Below are 18,436 nucleotides of genomic sequence, written 5' to 3'. Positions count from 1 at the left end.
GACAACAAAATGAAAACATTTCATAAGCAAATATGGACATAAGCAAATTGTAGAGAATCCACCATATTGACAAAGAAAAAATCAATTAAGAAGGCTTGTGTTGCTAAAAGTATATCGACCATAAAATTCTCTTGTCTCTTCTTAAGAACTAGATAAAGAGAAAACAAGCCTAGCGGATTTATTATTACTAGTAGTCACATGTGCTTACGTAGCAAGATATCATTTATTAACATGAATTGCATGACAAAGAAATCAACCGAAATGTTTGTTGACATCCACCAAAATACTTACTCCACACAAATCTGGGAACATTTAGGAAGATTAAGGCAATGAGCATCACTCTTCAAAGCAATGTAACACACTACATCTTGCCGTTCTTCAAATGAAAAGATCAGAAATGTAGAAGCTAGGCTAAGTTATAAATCTATCACACTTTAGCAACAGCTTATCTAATTTGCTCCGAATCACAATCTGGGAACAAAAGAACCAACGGATCTAGAAAATGTTGTCCAAAAGAACTGCATAAGAAAAGAAGAGAGGTAGAGGGGGAGGGCGAGAGGGCCGTGCCGTGCCTCCCACCAGAGCGCAGCAGTCGAAACTGGAGGCCGGACGCCGATGGAGACAAGGAAATCTAGCCCCTCCCCCTAAACCACCATGTGCAGGTCATGGCACAAGTTCCGGCCACCGGCAGACTGCATCTAGGCGCCCGCTCTGGTGCGGCCAACGGCTGCACGAGTCACATGCCCACTGCCTCGCCGCCCGTTCATCCCCCGCGCAGCCCCCATGCTCCCCACCGATGGCAGTAACCATGCTCGCGCCCCCATGCTCCAGCTTGTTGCCGGACGGTGGGCGAAGATGCCGCGGGTGGTCTGCCGGTCGGATCTGGGCCGCACGGTGGGCGCCATCAGGAGGGTGGGTGGGGGGTGCGGTGGTCGCCGAAGACCACCTGGAGGTGGCGGAGGCCAGCGCAGGAGCCGATGGCGCCACGCAGGTTGTGGGGAAGGGCGTCGATGTGGCCACCGGCTCCGCGCAGCGTCGTCGAGGATGTCGGCGTGGTGGCCGCCGGCTCCACGCAGGGTCGTTGGGGAAGTCAACGCCAAGGGTCGAAGGAAAACCCCCTTAATCCTGCCCGTGGGTGGCTCGACGAGGAGGAAGCAGTGGGTGTGGCTTCCGGCGAGGAGGATGCGGTGTGCCGGACGACCAGGGCGGGGGCGTGGATAGCATTAAGACGAAATATCCAGTCTATTAATATCGTATGCATGTTTTCCATATATAGTCATACGTGCTCGCAATGAGAAACTTGCGTAATATCTTTTGTCCTACCAGCCCGTTTGCAGCGGGCCTTAAGGGAAACTACTGGTAATTAAGATACTCCTTTTAATAGAGCACCAGAGCAAAGCATTAACACTTGGTGAAAGCATGTGATCCTCATATCAAAGCCATCCCCTTCGGTTATCCCAATTCGAGGTCACTTCGGGGCCTCGGGTTCCGGACAAAGACATGTGCATACAATTTGTAGATACAATCTAAGCAACTGTTATAGAGACTAGATCTAAGATCATGCCACTCGTGCACTAGTGACAAGCATTAGACATAACAATATTGCAGCAACAAATACTTCACAAACTTATAAGATATACTGAACATAATGATCAATCCATCGGAAACCAACAAACACAACACTGATTACATCATATGGATCTCAATCATGTAAGGCAGCTCATGAGATCATTGTATTGAAGCACATGGGAGAGAGTACCATCTACCTACAGCCAAGAACCCATAGTCCCTGCGGGAACTACTCACAGACCATCATGGAGTCGAAGTGGAGGCGGTGGAGTCGATGGCGATGGCTCCGGGGCACTTCCCCGTCCCGGCAGGGTGCCGGAACAGAGACTTCTGTCCCCCAAAACTTGGTTTCAGCGATGACGGCGGCTACGGAACTTTTCGTGGACGGAGGGTCTGGTTCTTGGGGTTTTTCCGATACGAGGAATAAATAGGCGGAAGGGCGGAGCAAACGAGGCGACGAGGCGCCAGTACATGGGCCAGGCACGACCAAGGGTGGGGCTGCGCCTGCCCTATGTACTGCCACGTGGCAGCTCTCCTGCGCGTGTCCTTTTGGCTCCGTCTTCATCCCGAAAAAATAAGACTCTGGGATTTTGTTTCGTCCAATTCCGAGAAACTTTCATGTACAACTTTTCTGAAACACAAAACAAGAGAAAATAGGAACTAGCACTGCGACACTGCGTTAATAGGTTAGTCCCAGAAAATGCTAAAAAATGTGAAAAAGTACACATAAAACATATAAGAATTGTAACAAAACAAGCATGGAGCATCAAAAATTATAGATACGTTTGGGACGTATCAGACGCACACGGCATGCCAGTCACGGGATGACCGAATGGAGCCACCAGATCTTGCCGCTGACAAGGCACCACATGGAGCCCCGTAGCAACTCGCGACGGAGCAGCGCATCTGGGACGCGGCCACACGTAGCCAGATCCGGCCCGAGCGGGCCCGCATGGCCGTCGCCGGAACTGGTGCCGCCGATGCACCCGTCATGCTGCCGGTCTACCCGCCGTCCCTACCGCTTCGCCACCAGCCCCTCTGCCACCGAGGGGACCATCCCCGCACCGCATCGCCGCCCGGCCATCCACATGGCCCGAGCGCCGCCGCATCTACCGAGTCGCCGCTGCGGCCCGCCTCCCCATCAGATCCGGGCGCACAAGCCCCCGATCCGCCACCCGACGGTCCCGGAGCCGCCGCTCCGGTGTCCTTGCGCCCGCGAACCGCCGCCGTCGCCCTAGCCAAGCTCGGCGCCCGCGCACGCTACCCCGAGACGGGCCCCGACACCATTTGGCAGCGGGGGGCCACCGCCACCGCGGCGCGAAGGCCGACGACAACGGCAGCGAGGTGGGCCTGTAGGGAGGAGGTCGAGGGCGGCGCTAGGTTTCGCCCCCGGTGCCGCTTGGGGTGCGACACAGGGGGAAGTGCGCTGCTATTAGTAGATACAGTTAGGGGTGGGCATTCGGTCATGACCGAAAATTCGGTTTTTGTATTTCGGTCTATTTCAAATCCGGTCAGAAAAAATGATAACCGAAATATACTTGTTAATTTTACCACCCGACAAATTCGGGTACCCAATAATTCGGATTCGGGTTCGGTCATGACCGAACAGTGTGGCCGACGTTATCAACGCAAAACTTAGACATTATTTAGTAAAAGGTTGGCAATATTTTAGATGTTTTTTGGATGTTTTTTTCATTGCATATATTATTATCAATTGGCACGAATAATTGTTGAACAATCGAAACAAAAATGTAACAACGCTAGAGAAATTTATGAACATTCAACAATATCACATCTCACGCATATCACAAAATCTAAAGATTGGGACGGTCTTACGTAAAATTCGGTCAATTCGGTCTATTCGGTTACTCAGAACAACATGACCGAATTGACCAAACTTAATTCGATCTATAAAACTTTCTACCTATTTAATCGGTCATTTTGGTCTCTGTCTTTTCGGGTTCGATCTCGGTCTTTCTGGTTTCGGTCTTGGTCATCGGTTTTTTTTGCCCACGGTGAGATACAGTAGGTAACAACAAATTTGCATTTTGCATTTTATAAGGGGTTCCCAGTCCGCTCCTGGCCTGTAGGAATTTGGCCCAGCTAAACAATGGAACCCCAGAAAGGTCCACCACAGAATAGAGCTATATATACCACTCACCATCAGAAATGGCACCACTCAGAAACCCCAACCAACCAAACCCTCGCCGCCGTCGGCCATGGACGACCAGACCTTTCTCGCCGCCTCCGACGGCGTCGACCGCATGAGCTCTCTCCCCCACGAGATCCGTTGCCGAATCGTCTCCTGCCTCCCCATGAGGGAAGCCGCGCGCACCGCCGCCCTCTCCTCACGCTGGCGAAATATCTGGCGGCTCCTACTGATCAACAAACTCTCGCCGCCGTCGGCCATGGATGGGCGGAGACAGTTCACCAACATGGAGCCCTCGGCCCAGGCCGACTTGCGGCGCAAGAGCTGCGACCCGCCCGCCCTCGCCGCCTCCGACGATGTCCTGGTCGCCAAAATCTCGCCTTTCACCAACATGGAGCCCGCGGCGGAGGCGGACCTGCGGCGCAAGAGCCGCGAGCCGCCCGTCCTCGCCGCCTCCGACGACGTCCTGGTCGCCAAACTCTCGCCGTTCACCAACATGGAGCCCGCGGCGGAGGCGGACCTGCGGCGCAAGAGCTGCGAGCCGCCTGTCCTCGCCGCCTCCGACGACGTCCTGGTCGCCAAACTATCGCCGTTCACCAACTTGGACCCCGCGGCGGAGGCGGACCTGCGGCGCAAGGGCTCTGACCCGCCCGTCCTCGCCCCCTCCGACGACGACCTGGTCACGAAATTATCGCCGTTCACCAACTTGGACCCCGAGTCGGCGGCCCACCTGCGGCGCAAGGGCTGCGACCCGCACAAGGTGGACCAAGCCACGGAGTACACGCTACGGAACATCTACTCCAACCTCCCCAAGTTTCCTGTTGACGACGCCCGGCGGCTTCCGCCCGTCCTCGCCTCCACCGACGGCGTCGACCACATGAGCCGTCTCTCTTGCCAGCTCCGGCGCGAAATTGTCTCCCGCCTCCCCATCAAGGACGCCGCGCGCACCGCTGTCCTCTCCACACTCTGGCGAGCGATCTGGCTCAGCACACCGCTCATCCTGATGGACGCCCACCTCCTGCCCGAAAGGCAAGGCATCTGCCCCACCCCAGCCGCCATCATCGCCGCCGTCTCCAGCATCCTCGAAGCTCACCCGGGGCCCTTCAGATGCGTCCACCTCATCTGCTGCAATATGAATTCGTGCCTTCCCCAGCTCGCGCGCTGGCTACAGCTCCTCGCCGCCAAGGGCGTCCAAGAGCTCGTCCTGGTCAACCACAAGTGGCTGCACCAGGTGCCCCTCCCCGCCACTTTCTTCAGCATCACCACCCTTACCCGCCTCTACCTTGGCCAATGGAAGTTGCCTCATATTTCCGCCCTGCGTGGTGTCCTCTTTCCCGAACTCCGCGAACTCGGCATCTGCTGCGTCCGCATGGACCACCATCGTGAAGCTGACTACCTCATCGCCAGGTGCATCAAACTGGAAATCCTCAACATCCTGGGAGTCGTGGAAGGGTTGCGTCTCCACCTAGTCAGCCCGACCCTCCGGTGCGTGCAAATTTGCTTTTCGATGATGGATGACTTTGCAGTGGTGAAGGCTCCACGCCTCGAGCGGCTCGTCCTGTATCGATGCAGAGCACCACGAGGTTTCTGCACCCGAGTTAGGATTGGCGATGCTCCCAGGCTGAACTCATTTGGATTCTTGGAGCCAGGTCAGCTCCTACAAATCCAAAACACCGTCATTGTGGTACATCTCCTGTCCCCAGTTTTTCTATTTGTTCCATTAGCAATTATGTCCAGAATGTAGGTCCATAACACAATTGTGTGGTCTTCTGTCTTGAATTGGGCGAATTCCAGCCTGGGATGAAGGTGAGCACAAGAAGCATTGTCTCAAGCGTGAAGGTTCTGAGTCTGACTGTGCGTTTTGGAGTTCACAATAGCGTCAAGATGGTGCCTGCCTTCCTCAAATGCTTTCCCAATGTAGAGAGACTGCATATCATGGTATTTTTTTCCCACCGTTCCATGTTCTGATTACATTTCTATGAACTCCTTGCATGTTATTGGTTAAGTGTACATAGTGTTTCTGATTGATGGATACAACATTTATTGGCTTATTGCGATAGCTCTATATGTGGTCTTTTGGTTTTGCCCACTGTAATGTGAAAGAATGGTGATGCAAGCTAGTTTAAGTAACATTTTCATACCGTAAGTTCTACATACATAGACTAGAATGCGCAATTAGAATTATGAAGGGTTTAATGCTCATCTGTCTAAGCTTATGACATTTGGTAAGACTTTCTTGTTGCACAATGATAATCGTCCCAGTATATTTTATTTAATGATTCGCTTCTTTAAGCATGTCCAGAATGTCTTGTTCAAGTGTTCCTCACACTAGTATGAAGTTCAATACCCCCTCCGTCCCATGAAACATGTCTTGGATTTCTCTAAATTTGAATGTATCTAGACATCTTTCATGGGACGGAGGGAGTAGTAAACTACTAAACTGGCACATTCATGTTGATGGTTCTTGAGGCAGTTTTGGTATGGAATACCATAATGCTGTATTGATGGATGCTAGAATGCTACAGTAGTTTCATCATATCAGCAATGTATCTGCGACTAATTCCTCGTAGCTCATGTCTGGAGATTCATATTGAAGAACATGTCTGGCAGCCTTTACTCGTAATTTGTGATGCATGAATTATAATCATGAGATCTTGTTAGCGCATACAGAATTCTTCTTTTTTGCTCTGCGTGAACAGATGAATGTGCTATTTGGTAATTAGTATGTTCTGCTACTTTCATCTATGGGAGTGTAGACTTATCCCTTCTGCAAATCAGATCCAGCATATATGTTGTTGACCATTTTTATAACTAAGAGGCCAAGGATTGGCATGTATTCTCAGCCATCAGGTGGTCTCTACACACAAACTAGAGTACACAATTTAGAATTATCGACATGCAAGTTCATCTGTTTACGTAAGGACATATGTTCTGGTAATTTTGTTGTGCCACCACATTTGGAAATTTAGTTCGAAGATTATTTTTGGCAAACTGTTTAGGTGTTTAAGACCTCCACGGTAGGCTGTACTCTTGCCTAGCCATCTACTTTTGTTATACACCAACAACGTTTTGTTTCCTGTTCTAGTAGGCTACTGGATGCTTTGTTCTAGTTTGATCAATGTAATGAAAGTCTTGATCTGTATTTTCTCCCAACATATGTGATATATAGCAGATCTGGCATTTAGGTATGCATGGGTATAATTAATGTATAGTATTTGTTCCATGTGACATAAATTTGAGGCTTCCTTTATTCACCATGTCATTGCACCTTCCTCGTATGCTTTCCCAGAAGATGTTGACTGATTTAGTCAATTTTGCAGAGTGAAAAGTGTGATAAACCCAGTCGTTACCTCAACCGCAAGTTCTGGGAGATGTCTGGCCCCATTGAAAATGTTGCCTCATGCATCAAGGTGATGAGCCTCCGTGAGTTCAGGGGGGAGCCAAGCGGGGTTGGCTTCCTCGAGTTCTTCTTTCAGAGGGCTCGTGTGCTGGAGGTTGCAACAATTGTGCTGGCCAATTCAAAGCTCACACCGTTTCCCAAAGATGAGGTGGTTTCAAAGGTGAGGGAGATTTTAAAGAAAAGGGTGAGTAAAGTCTCCTCTGAAGTTGACGTCCTTGAGAGTAATGGTCCTGAAGGTGGTAAACCTTGGAACTTCCAGAAAGGCGCAGATCTGTCTTGCCATGACCCATTTTCGGTGGCATAGGTTGGTTATGTGAGTGTAGTTTCTGTGGAGAAAGGGGAACGATTTCCGAACTATGAAGCATGGTCTCTCAGATTTGTGTTAACATTAAGCAACGTATCGGCTTCTGTAAGGCATGGTTAACTGATACTACTTGTTTGCCTTTTGAGACATTTCATTGCTGCAACTTGTTTCATTCCTTGCAGTCGTTGGTTGCGTGTCCTGTTTTCTGTCGCTCAGCTGTTTGCTTCTGCTGCTGCTGATAAGCCTGATACACTTGGCCAGCCGCCAGCCCTCTCTGGTTCGCTCTGTCTTTTGTTACTCCAACATGCTGCCAGTACGCTCGCGGTGGGAGGCATTCTTGGTCGTCTTGAGCACTGAAAGCACCCAAACTACAAAAGTAGCCGCTCTAGCAGACTCGTAAGTGTATTTGATAATTTCGTGCACAATCGCTGGTCCGTAAGCTTCGGGAGAAGGCTGTCGACTTCGCGTTGCAGTCGGCGGAGGCCAACTGGACGTCCTTGGCTTCCCTTTCCTGCTGCGGAGGATCACAAAGGCTGAAGGGGTGTGCTGCTGGCGAAGGCGATTGCCGGTAAGGCCGGAAGGCGATTGCCGGTAAGGCCGGCGTGCCATTCTTCTGGCTATCAGGGTTGGAGTTCATCAAGATGTTCGGCCATTCTTCTGGCTGTCAAGGTTGGAGTTCATCAAGATGTAGGTCAGATCTGTTCAGCAATGCGAAGCAGAACGCATCGTGCGTGGGCACTGGAAGTCTGGAAGCGCCGCACGGGCATCGGCGGGGGTACAGCTCACCTTTCCTTTTTGGAGGAGAGGCTAGTGCGGGTAGCCCTGTTGGAAACTAGGAAGAAGAGGCTATGATTCACCTGCCTGGCGGTGGGTGGGTTCAGCTCGATCAACTAGGATATGAGTTTTTTCTCTGTGTTGCTCCATGGTGTTCATTGTTCAAGCAGTGCAGAGAGGGAGCAGATGCTGCACCAGCTTCTCACCGAGATGGACGGGTTCAGCGGCGTCATCATGATCGCTGCCACGAACCGGCCGGAGATCCTCCGCTCCGCGCTGCTCCGCCCGGGCCGCTTCGACCGTCAGGTTGCCGTCGGGCACCGTCGGGCTGCCCGACGTGAACAACCGCGAGGAGATCCACAGGGTGCACACCACAAACAAGAAGCTCGACCGCGACGGCCCCTGCGCGTGTCGTGGTCGCCATGCGCACGCCCGGGTTCAGCAGGGCCGACCTTACCAACCTCATGAACGAGGCTGCTATCCTCGCCGGCCGCCGCGGCAAGGAGCTCCTCGCCGGCAACGCAAGGGAGACGGTAGAGCACTTTGCGCTGTTTTGTGATCACACAACCCAAATCCTAGCTCTCCCAGGGATTGACCTGGCCGGTATTACCGAGCTATCGGATATTTTTGACATTGCCAGGGATAGATGTGTGGCTCAGAAAAAGAAAGCTTGGGACTTGGTGATTACTGCATCTTTGTGGAGCATCTGGCTTTCAAGAAATAGGAAGGTTTTTGATGATCTCGATGCTCCAATTCAAGTTACAGCCCAGCAATGCTTGGAGACTTGTAAACTCTGGTCTCATAGAGCTAGGAAAGATGAGAAAACTGCACTTTCTTTCTGGTTTTTAGATTGGGCAGCTTGATGCTTAGTTGCTATGCGTCTGGTCTGGTTTTGTAACTCCTTGAGCTGCCTTAGTTCCTTTTTAATAAAATGTAGGTAGGGGTTTTTCCCCTCCCGATCCCCTCAAAAAAAAAAAAAAAAAGATCGACGACTCCATCAACCGCATCGTTGACGGCCTCGAGAGGGCACCACACCAGCACGAGATTGGCCACGCCGTCTGCGCGAAGCCTACACAGGCACGTTCTCCTCTTTCACGGCGAGTTCTTCTCGTTTGTGTTGAAGCATATCTCTGTAGTGTAACTGTACCTAACTGAAACCATGTATGTAACGTTGCCTTGAACTACCTGAGCTAGCCTATAGGAAGAGTAGACTTAAGTCTAACGTGATCCGATGTGGATGCGCACGGCACGATCACATGCTTCCGTCGTAATCTGATGTACTTATACCTGACGGTTCAGTAATGCAAATTTGGTGAATTCTGAACTTCAGTTTGCTATCAGAGCCAATTCCCCTCTCCTCCTCCGATGATGAACACCCCAGCTCTGTTCCGCTTGCCGGCCACCTTGACAACACCTCAATCCAGCTGGTGCCCTCCCCTCCCACCACCAATGGCATGGACATCACGCGGTACATCAAGAGAGCTCGAAGCATTTCTTGATTAGTTACCTGCATCTGATAAGCTAGCCCTGAAACTCTGATTAAGGGCAAGCAGCCAGTAGTGGAGTCAGGACCCTGCCTGTTCCCCGTCAAGAAAAACAAGGCGTTGTTATACCTTGGGATAAACCTCTAGCTGCATGGGTTAAACTGAAGATTGATGGCTCTTTTCGAGTGGCTGATCATTCGGCTAGCACTGGAATGGCCCTCCGTGATGAGGCTGGGCGACCGATCTTCACTGTCTGCCGATACCTAGTCGATTGTGAATCGTCCCTTGAAGCTGAACTAGGTGCATGCATAGAAAGGACATGAGTTGGCTCTTCAATTCAGTCAGCTGTCGACTATTATCGAACCTGATTGCACGAAGCTCATTGAAGCCGCTAGCTCTCCAACACGCCACAGATCTACATATATACACTTGTTTCAGAGATTAAGAATTTATCTTGTCGTGATAGAGTTTATGTTTTATTTTTAAAGTGGAACGATCCTAGGTTAGGGTTAGCCACTGCTTTGCAAACTTGGCACGAGCAGAACATTGCACATATATGTGGTTAGATTTTGGGCCTTATGCTATTCTTCAGGCCATGGATCATGATCGTTTTGTAACTCTTGCTAGTTAACAAAGTTCCTATGTTACTCGCAAAAAAAAAGGTTCAAACTCGACATGGCCAAAGGCAATTACAACAAATGGCGGAACTTCCTCTTCGTCATCACCAAGTACAATGCCTGGGATCATGCCGAGGAGGAAACCGGTCCTCACCTTGCCGACGTGGAGTGGCGCTCCGCCGAAGTCGACATCATCCTATGGATCTACGGTCCATCTCGGACGAGCTGCAGGACGTCATTCTTCAGGCGGACATTGGTTCCTACATCGCCTAGAAGGATTGAAGGCCCTGGCACACTTCTTCACCGCCAACGCCGAGGGGTGTGAGAATCCTCCTCTCAAAGCAATTTCAGAACACCGTCCAGGGCGACATGAGCGTTGTGGCCTACTGCTGGAAACTCAAGGGAATTGTCGATCAGCTAGCTGATGTCGATGCTCCGATCACCGAGAAGAAGCTCACGATGCACCTCACCAATGACCTTGACGATCAATTGAAGATCCAACAGGAGTTCCTGGAGCTCGTGAAGCCCTTCCCCTGCTTCATGGAAGCCCAATCTAGGTTGCAGCTCGCCGAGGAGAAAATCAAGGCCAAGGCCGAGGCAAGCCCGCAGATCCTCCACACCACCAGCAACGGCGCCTCCGGCTCTTGCAACTGCTACACCTGCGGAGCCCCTGGCCATCTTGCCCGGGACTGCCCTCGCGGCGGCGACCACGGGTACAATAACTACTGCCAGCAACAAGGTCGTGCTGGCGGCCAGCAACATGGCTACGGGAACAACACCTACATGCATCAGGGCTTCCACCGTGGCGGCTACAACGGAGGTGGCGCTCGCGGCCATGGGCGTGACGACTATGGCGGGCGAGGCGGCTACAACTCAGGCTACGACAAGCAAGGGGACGGGCTCCATCAGGGATGAAGTTTGCATTTATTTCTGGATGTCATTACTAGTTTGAAGATGTTATGGATGGACGGTGCAAGTACAACAGGGGTGTCACATCGTCCACAACCAGTGGCGGACCCAGATCAAAATTGAGAGGGGGCAAAAATATGCTTATAGGTGTAAATTTTCTTTTTAAGTGGGGGCAAATCACTCTTTAGAAGTACTATTACAAGGAGAATTACCAATTGGGGGGGGGGGGCAGCTGCCCCCCTTGCCAACAAGCTGGATCCGCCCATGTCCACAACCACTCCCTGTGAGCCAAGCAAGTTGGTGTGGCCATGGACCCAATCCATGGTTAGGCTAGGGACAGATGTCCGCTTCCTTGGGCCATTTTGTGGTTTCCCCTCCGTCAAGTTTTCTTGGAGAGGAGGGCCAAGGCCGCTATAAAGGGAGGGGCAGTTGGTCAATGGTGGATGCCGATCGGATCCCCAGTAGCCCTTAGATGCTCTTTAGATGTCATCGTCTTCTACCTAAAGCAGATCTCATCTAGATCTGGGGAAGAGAAGCACTACCTTGTACACCATACTGATCTTGGAGCAAGGTCAATACCACTCCAAGGCAGGACTTAGGGTTTTACCTCACCACGAGGGCCCTAAATCTGGGTAAAACATCGTCTTTCTCTCTGTCATGTCATTCTTGCGACTCTTCCGCTCCGCCATGTCGATATTGAGCTTGGAAAGTTGCTTCTAGTCCCATGTGGTCTGATAACCTCAAGGGTCTCGACGAGGTACCCGTGTCCTCTCGGATACGGAAACCCTCGATAGCTGGCACGCCAGGTAGGGGGCTAAAGAACATTTCGATTACTTCATCGGCATGTCAAACGCTCAAGGTCAACACGCGCAGAGGCGAACCGTCGTGAGAGGGCAACCGTCTCTCGCGGGCGGACCTCCACCACCCTTCAGTAGCACCGTCGTGTCGTCCTACCGACTGTAACGCGACCCCGAGGAGTCGCACTCCTACACCGCCATGGCCACCTCGCGTGCACGCTCTGTTGTGGGTATACTTCATAGGTGTACCATCGATAGTGCCTAAATCCGGCAAGCCCGGCTGGCCCACAGATGGTGGTGGTGGCATACGGCCCACTGGGCGGCCGAGTTGCTGTTGATTGAAGATGAAAGATGTCCAGCCCAGGAACAAGGAGCCGGATCCAGCCCGACCTGCGCCAGGAGTCAGATCCGGAAAAGCCCATGAAGGAAGCCGGATCCAGTACGACATATTAGGCATAGGCGGATCCTTGACGTGCACGACAATGTATTATTCCGTAGTTAGGCAAGTTGTATTCCGGGTAGGACTCTCAGTAGAAACCCTAGATCCGTGCGCCTATATAAGTCGGATCCTGGGTGTCGTTGCCTATTCGACGGCACCCCGGAGGAGGGATCCTCACGAGGGGGAGAAGAAGTAGGGGCCATAGGGCGGAGTGCACACGGGACGGTGGTACACGAGTTACCCAGCTTCGGAACACCTGCACGATGACAGGGCCTACTGCTGCTTGTCTGGAATTATCTGGGCGCTTTCGCGTTGTTACAATGAGTTGTGGTTGTGCCTCTAGGGCTCCCAGGATCCGGCTTATAAAGGCGCACAGATCTAGGGTTTACATGGAGAGTCCTAGCCGGAATACAAGTTACCTAACTACGGTACAATATCTTGCCGTGTACGTCAAGGATCCGCCTTCCTTCTAGGTCGTGCTGGATCCGGATACTTTATGGGCCTCCACGGATCCGGCCTCCTTTGTAGGTCGGTTGAGATCCGGCTCCTCGTTCCTGGGCTGGACTTCATCCTTCATGATCTACAGCAACTGGGCCGCCCGATGGGCCACATGCCTCACCACCAACTATGGGCCACCCGGGCTTGCCGGATCTAGGCCATGCCGTTGATATACCCATAAAGTATACCCACAACAGTAGCCCCCGAAGTTCTCCGAGATTCATCATTCCTCCGACTTCATTCAGCTCGGATCCGAAGAGAATCTTGAAGAGCTTCAAAACTTTTACTTGATTCCGGGTTCATTCACTCGGAAATCCTTCGTCTTCAGATAAGGTATCGCAACGGAGATTCCGCTTTCCCCGCGCACACCTTCCTTTTTTCCCGCGCTAAATTTCCGCAGATGCAAATCTTTAGCCGGAAATCTCGGGAGTGCATGGTTAAGTTACCTCCACGTCGTTTTACCGCACTTGACCTAAGACACGTGTCATCCATCCAACGGTGCGACCGTTCCGTTTCCACCGTTGAATCCGAATCCCGAATCTCCGCGCGTGGCCTATAAATACCCCACGGCTCGGTAATTCTTCATTCTTTCACCGCTCCTCACCACTTCATCTTCCTCCTCGCGCCGCGCCGCCCGACGGATCTCAACTCCGGCGAACTTTGCCACAGTGAGCTCCGCGCGCCGCCATCCCAAACCTCTCCTCGAACCAAGATTGCCACGGTTGATCAGGAAATCAACTCCGCCGCCGATTCGTGGTCATCGGAGGCTCGAAACCGCTAGCTCGTCGACCTCTACTTCACCGGAGCTTCGCCGGACCGTCGCGCCATTGCCGGTACGTGCATCGGTCTTGTAGAAGAAGAAGTAGTTGTAGTGTAGATTTTCCGGTTACTCAACTTAGCTCGCATGGGTGCAGCCGGAAGCATGTCTCACGGTTCTCCTCACTGCACTGGTAGTTCTCCGAGTAGTCCGGATCCCAGTGCCGTGGAACCGATTTGCCCGGATCCCATCGCGTATCTACCACCATATGTTTCCGACGTTAGGCTTGCTCAACCGTTCTCCGCCTCTTCCAGTACTTTACTAGGCCGGATCCCAACAGCCCAAGAGCTCGAAGAGGAGCTACAAGGCCAAGCTAGAATGGCAGCCAAGGTACAAGAGGTGGAGAACAAGAAAGCTTCCAAGGCCCGGAGCCGTGAAGGGGTGCGGGGTCAATGGTGGCCCTGCGAGACAACTGACGCGGAGCTCCGGGAGCTTCAAAACGAAGGCATGATTTCCGAGCATTGGAGTTTCACGCGCGACTCCGACGTCCCCAAACCCGACGCGGATGAACGCGTTATGACAAAGGCATGGGTCGAGCGCGGATTATCACTCCCTTGCTCAGAGTTCTTCCTCTCCGTCCTCGACACGTACGGGCTCCAGCCCCACAACATCTGCCCCAACTCCTACCTCCTGCTCTCGAACTTCGCAACTCTTTGCGAGGGGCATCTCGGAATCCGACCCGACATCAGACTATGGCAATTCTTTTTCCGAGTGAAGAAAGAGACGAAGGACAAGGCCATGCTAAACTGCGGAAGTATGACGTTCATGCTCCGCTCTGGTCGGATGTATCCTCCTCATGACTCCCACGAATCCGTCCGGTACTGGAACGCCGGATGGTTTTATGTGAAGAACGAGTCAGTTCCGAACGTCCACGATGGACTCCCGCCCTTCAGCAACACGCCTCCGGAAGAATTGGCGAGCTGGAGCTTCATCCCCACGCTTGCCCAAACACCCATACTGGAGAAGGCCGCGCGGAGGATTTCTTGGCTAGTTCATGATGGACTAACCGGATCCCAGCTCACCCTCGGCTGGTTTACCCGGAGGATCCAGCCTCTGCGCTACAACGTACGCCTGATGTGCGCTTACACTGGGCGGACGATCTCCTCCGAGCCACTCGCCACGATCTTCCGTCCGACTCCCTCAAGAGAAGGTTCAAGACGTTGGTGAAAATTCCTAGGGGCCAACAGGTCCCGGAACTGATCAAGGATATCTGCACAAACGACCAGTGTCCTCCAGTAAGCTCTGTTCTTTTTGTCGCTTCAAACTTCACAAGTTTTTGGATGTTAACTTTGACTTTTTATTCATATTCCTCCCAGCTCAACACTTTGGCGGAGGAAAACTTCCGCACCATTCTTCGTGTCCCTGTCAGCGGCGACGCGGCGGAGGAGGTTCTGGAAGACAAAGAGGAGGAAGAGGAACAGGCACCCCGCAAGGCGGCCCCTCGACCTTCGAAGCGTCCCCGCGCCAAAGCTTCCGGCTCAGAAGCCGGAGCTAGCGGCGAGGCCTCCGCCAAGAAGCCCAAGACCGTAAGGCCACCTCCGCTAGACTCGAGGAAAGCGGAACGTGAACGCCTGAAGATGCTTTCAACAGCTGGCAAACGCTCGCGCCCCATCATCCCCGGCGGCCGGCGCCCCGTAAGTTTCCGAATATGGTGCACCTCTATTTTGGCGAAATTATTTCTTATTCGATCCCTTTCACTTGTTTGCAGGAATCCGAATACCACCGCCACGCGGACCATCAGCCAAGAGCCTATTACTAAATACATGAAAAAGTCTCCGGCAGTTGGTCCTACTACTCCAGCTCCGCCAAGTACTTCCCACCCTACTCCTCAGCCGTCTCCCCCTCAGGCTAATCAATCTCCCCCTCCTGCTGCAAACACTCCACCGGAAATAATTCCGATTAGCAGCGAGAAAGTGGGCGGAGAAGATCCTAAGGCCAAAGGCCCTGCCCAAGAAGACGCAGAAGAACAAGGCCAAGGAGAGGCTGAAGTCACTTCTTCTGAGAAGGCCGGAACCGGCGCTGGCGACATCGTCGTTTTTCCGAAAAACTTTGGAGATCCGGCTGACATCACTTCCACCCCCAAGGCATATGCTACCAAGTTTTTCAACAAGTTAACCGAGGCGGAGAAATGGGAGCTTGAACAAGACTTGCTCAACGCCATGCTGAACAACGCCTGGGGGAAGCCTGACGCCGCGACATCGGAAATCCAGGACTTTAAGAAGGATGTCGGCCAGTTCTTCGACAAACTCATCTGCAAGCAAAAGGTACTCCCCAGTAGCCCCCAAGCATGTAGGCGGAAACTCAAATAATAGTTAGCGCTTAGATGCTTAGAGAAAGATTACTTCCGGGAAAGTTTTTAAATTGGATCAGTAGCCCCCAAGCATTATGGCGGAAAGGTTCCGACAATAATGCTTTGAAGGAAACCACTGTTACAGAACGAACTTTTACTCCTGCCATGTCTATGTTTTACAGGAACAGCAGGCGCTGCATTACGAGCTGCACAAGAACATTGCCCTTCAGCGCCGCGTTACTCTGAGTCAGGCGGAAAATATCCGGACTCTGAAAGATGCGAATGCGGAACTGAACAAACAACTGGCGGACGCCCAAGGTTGGTTTCCGTCTTTTTTGTCTAGTTCACATTCTGACTTTGAACTTGTTTTTGACTTATGTTATTATAGGCGCATCCTCTTCCCTTGCTACAGCCTCGTCGGAACTTGAGAACCTGCGCTCCTCGTACCAAGAATTGGAAACGAAACTAAAGGAGGCGAAACTAAAGAGGGAGCAAGCCGAGAAACAGCTGGCGGAGAAAAACTCCGAGCACGTCAGGGAAAAGGGCGAATTTATATTGAAAAGAAATGCTGACAGCGAGACCATCAAGAGGCAGCAGAAAGAGCTCAATGGGTTCCAGAAATATATGGAGACCGCGGAACATCACTGGGACTTGCTCAACGAGAACATCTTGGGTACTATGCTGAAACCTTGTCTAGATGTTTGCTCCGACCTTTTTTCTTGTGCTCAAATTGCATGCTTATATCCTGATTATCTTATGCAGAGCCGCTTGGGTATCCGGAAAAGCGTCGGAATTTGTTCCCACGAGACGACCTTCTTCAACTTGCAGGCGATGATTGCAAAGATCTCATCTCCGCCTCCCGCAAGATATGCCACAACTTATCCATCAAGAGGAGTCGCACTTGCAACGTTCGCAAACTTGTTAGAAAAATGGACGTTCTTCCGGAGCTGGTGACGGATCTACAAGCATCATCAGCCCGAGGCGCAGCTGCAATGACCTTAACTATGTGCTTAGCACATAACCCGGAGCTTGATCTTGAGCAGGTAACCACGGGCGTTCCTCCGGATGCGGATGTTAATGCGCTCCTGGATGCCGTGAGCGGCTACGACACCCGCATCGCGCGCAGGATCCGGCATGATGAATTCTACGACAAGGTCGTTCTTCCTGCGGACGAGCCCTTGGAAGCCGAACTTCAAAAGGAGCGTGACGCGGAGGCACGACCTGCGGAATCCGGAACCCAATTTACCTGGACCAGCTCCAAGGACGCTCCCCAAGAGGAACCCAAGGCCAGCGCTGCAGCTTCTGAAGAAGAGGAAGAGAGTGATGAAGACGTGTCATCTCCGGCCGAAAACGCCAAGGGAAAAGATCCAGAGGGCAAGACTTCTCCGGCTAAGGGGGAGTGAAAACTTTTATTCCTGCGGGAGAAACAATGCATCATTTTGGCCCCAGCGAGGGTTTGTAATATAACTTAAATTCTTAAGTATCTAGGGACGAAACAAATATGCATGGGCGGAAAACTTATCCTGCTATCCGTTAGAATTATTTGCATGTTTCGTTTGTTAAAAGCAAATGCTGGTTTGTTAATTTTCCGGCTTACTCGTTTGACCTTCCACGAGCCGGAAAACCTTTGGCCGGAAACGCACGCCTACGGTGACGAAACCTAATGGCTTCCGTCCATAACCGCGGAAACAAGCCCCCAGCCTAGGTGCCGGAAGTCGCTACCAGGAATCCACGAGTTCGCAACGAAAAAAAAAATTTCCACCAGAAAACTTAAGCTTACGTCCTAAAGGACGATTTTGAAAAATCACAACTTTCATACACGCCTAGGCGGAAACATCCAGCTCTGCGGTTTTAGTCGGAAAAACATACACGATCTAAAATGAACAAGTAAAGGAGGTAAAAGACTCAAAGAGTGAACCATAAGCTTTATTTCATTGATCATGTATAACTATTACAGAGTTTGTAACTCGGAAAAAATACGCTAAGTGTAGAAAGGACGTAGCTGTGCAATGTTCCAGGGGCGATCTGTCTCGTCGTAGATGTCATCCGGATCCTCACGCTTGCGTTTCCGGTGCCAATTAGCAGGTCTGTCCTTCAGCTCTCGGAAATCAACAAGGTAGTACGATCCGTTATGAAGCACTTTGCTAACGACGAAGGGTCCTTCCCATGGAGATTGCAGCTTATGGTCTTTCACCTGTCGAAGGCGGAGGACCAGGTCTCCTGCCATGAAGGAGCGATTCCGAACTCGACGACTGTGATAGCGTCGGAGCTTCTGCTGGTAGATGGTGGAGCGCTGGTCAGCTAAGTTCCGAGCTTCCTCGATCAGGTCCACAGATAGCTGTCTGGCCTCGTCAGCTGTTTCTTCATTGTAGGCGGAAACTCGTGGTGA

The 18,436-nt window shown here is 51.9% G+C and overlaps 1 protein-coding gene and 1 pseudogene across 1 annotated transcript; both read left to right on the top strand.

Moving 5' to 3' along the window:
- Positions 1 to 3,731: 3,731 nt before the first annotated feature.
- Positions 3,732 to 7,603, top strand: LOC127302698 (F-box/LRR-repeat protein 13). Its single transcript, XM_051333237.1, has 3 exons — positions 3,732 to 5,402; positions 5,513 to 5,656; positions 7,039 to 7,603. Exons 1-3 carry the CDS (start codon positions 3,789 to 3,791, stop codon positions 7,420 to 7,422), a joined length of 2,142 nt encoding a protein of 713 aa, XP_051189197.1. The 5' UTR covers positions 3,732 to 3,788; the 3' UTR covers positions 7,423 to 7,603.
- A 113-nt stretch (positions 7,604 to 7,716) lies between these two features.
- Positions 7,717 to 9,155, top strand: LOC127302699 (uncharacterized; annotated as a pseudogene).
- The last annotated feature ends 9,281 nt before the right edge of the window (positions 9,156 to 18,436 follow it).

This window comes from Lolium perenne, chromosome 5 (assembly GCF_019359855.2).
Source record: "Lolium perenne isolate Kyuss_39 chromosome 5, Kyuss_2.0, whole genome shotgun sequence".
Classification (NCBI taxonomy): Eukaryota; Viridiplantae; Streptophyta; class Magnoliopsida; order Poales; family Poaceae; genus Lolium; species Lolium perenne.
This window is presented reverse-complemented; position numbering and strand designations above follow the sequence as displayed.

Excerpts from the sequence above, each read along its gene's own strand:
- LOC127302698 (XM_051333237.1), top strand. The coding sequence starts at position 3,789 with ATGGACGACCAGACCTTTCTCGCCGCCTCCGACGGCGTCGACCGCATG. Across the intron at positions 5,403-5,512 it reads TCCAAAACACCGTCATTGTG|CCTGGGATGAAGGTGAGCAC; the intron begins GTACATCTCCTG and ends GGCGAATTCCAG. Across the intron at positions 5,657-7,038 it reads TAGAGAGACTGCATATCATG|AGTGAAAAGTGTGATAAACC; the intron begins GTATTTTTTTCC and ends TCAATTTTGCAG.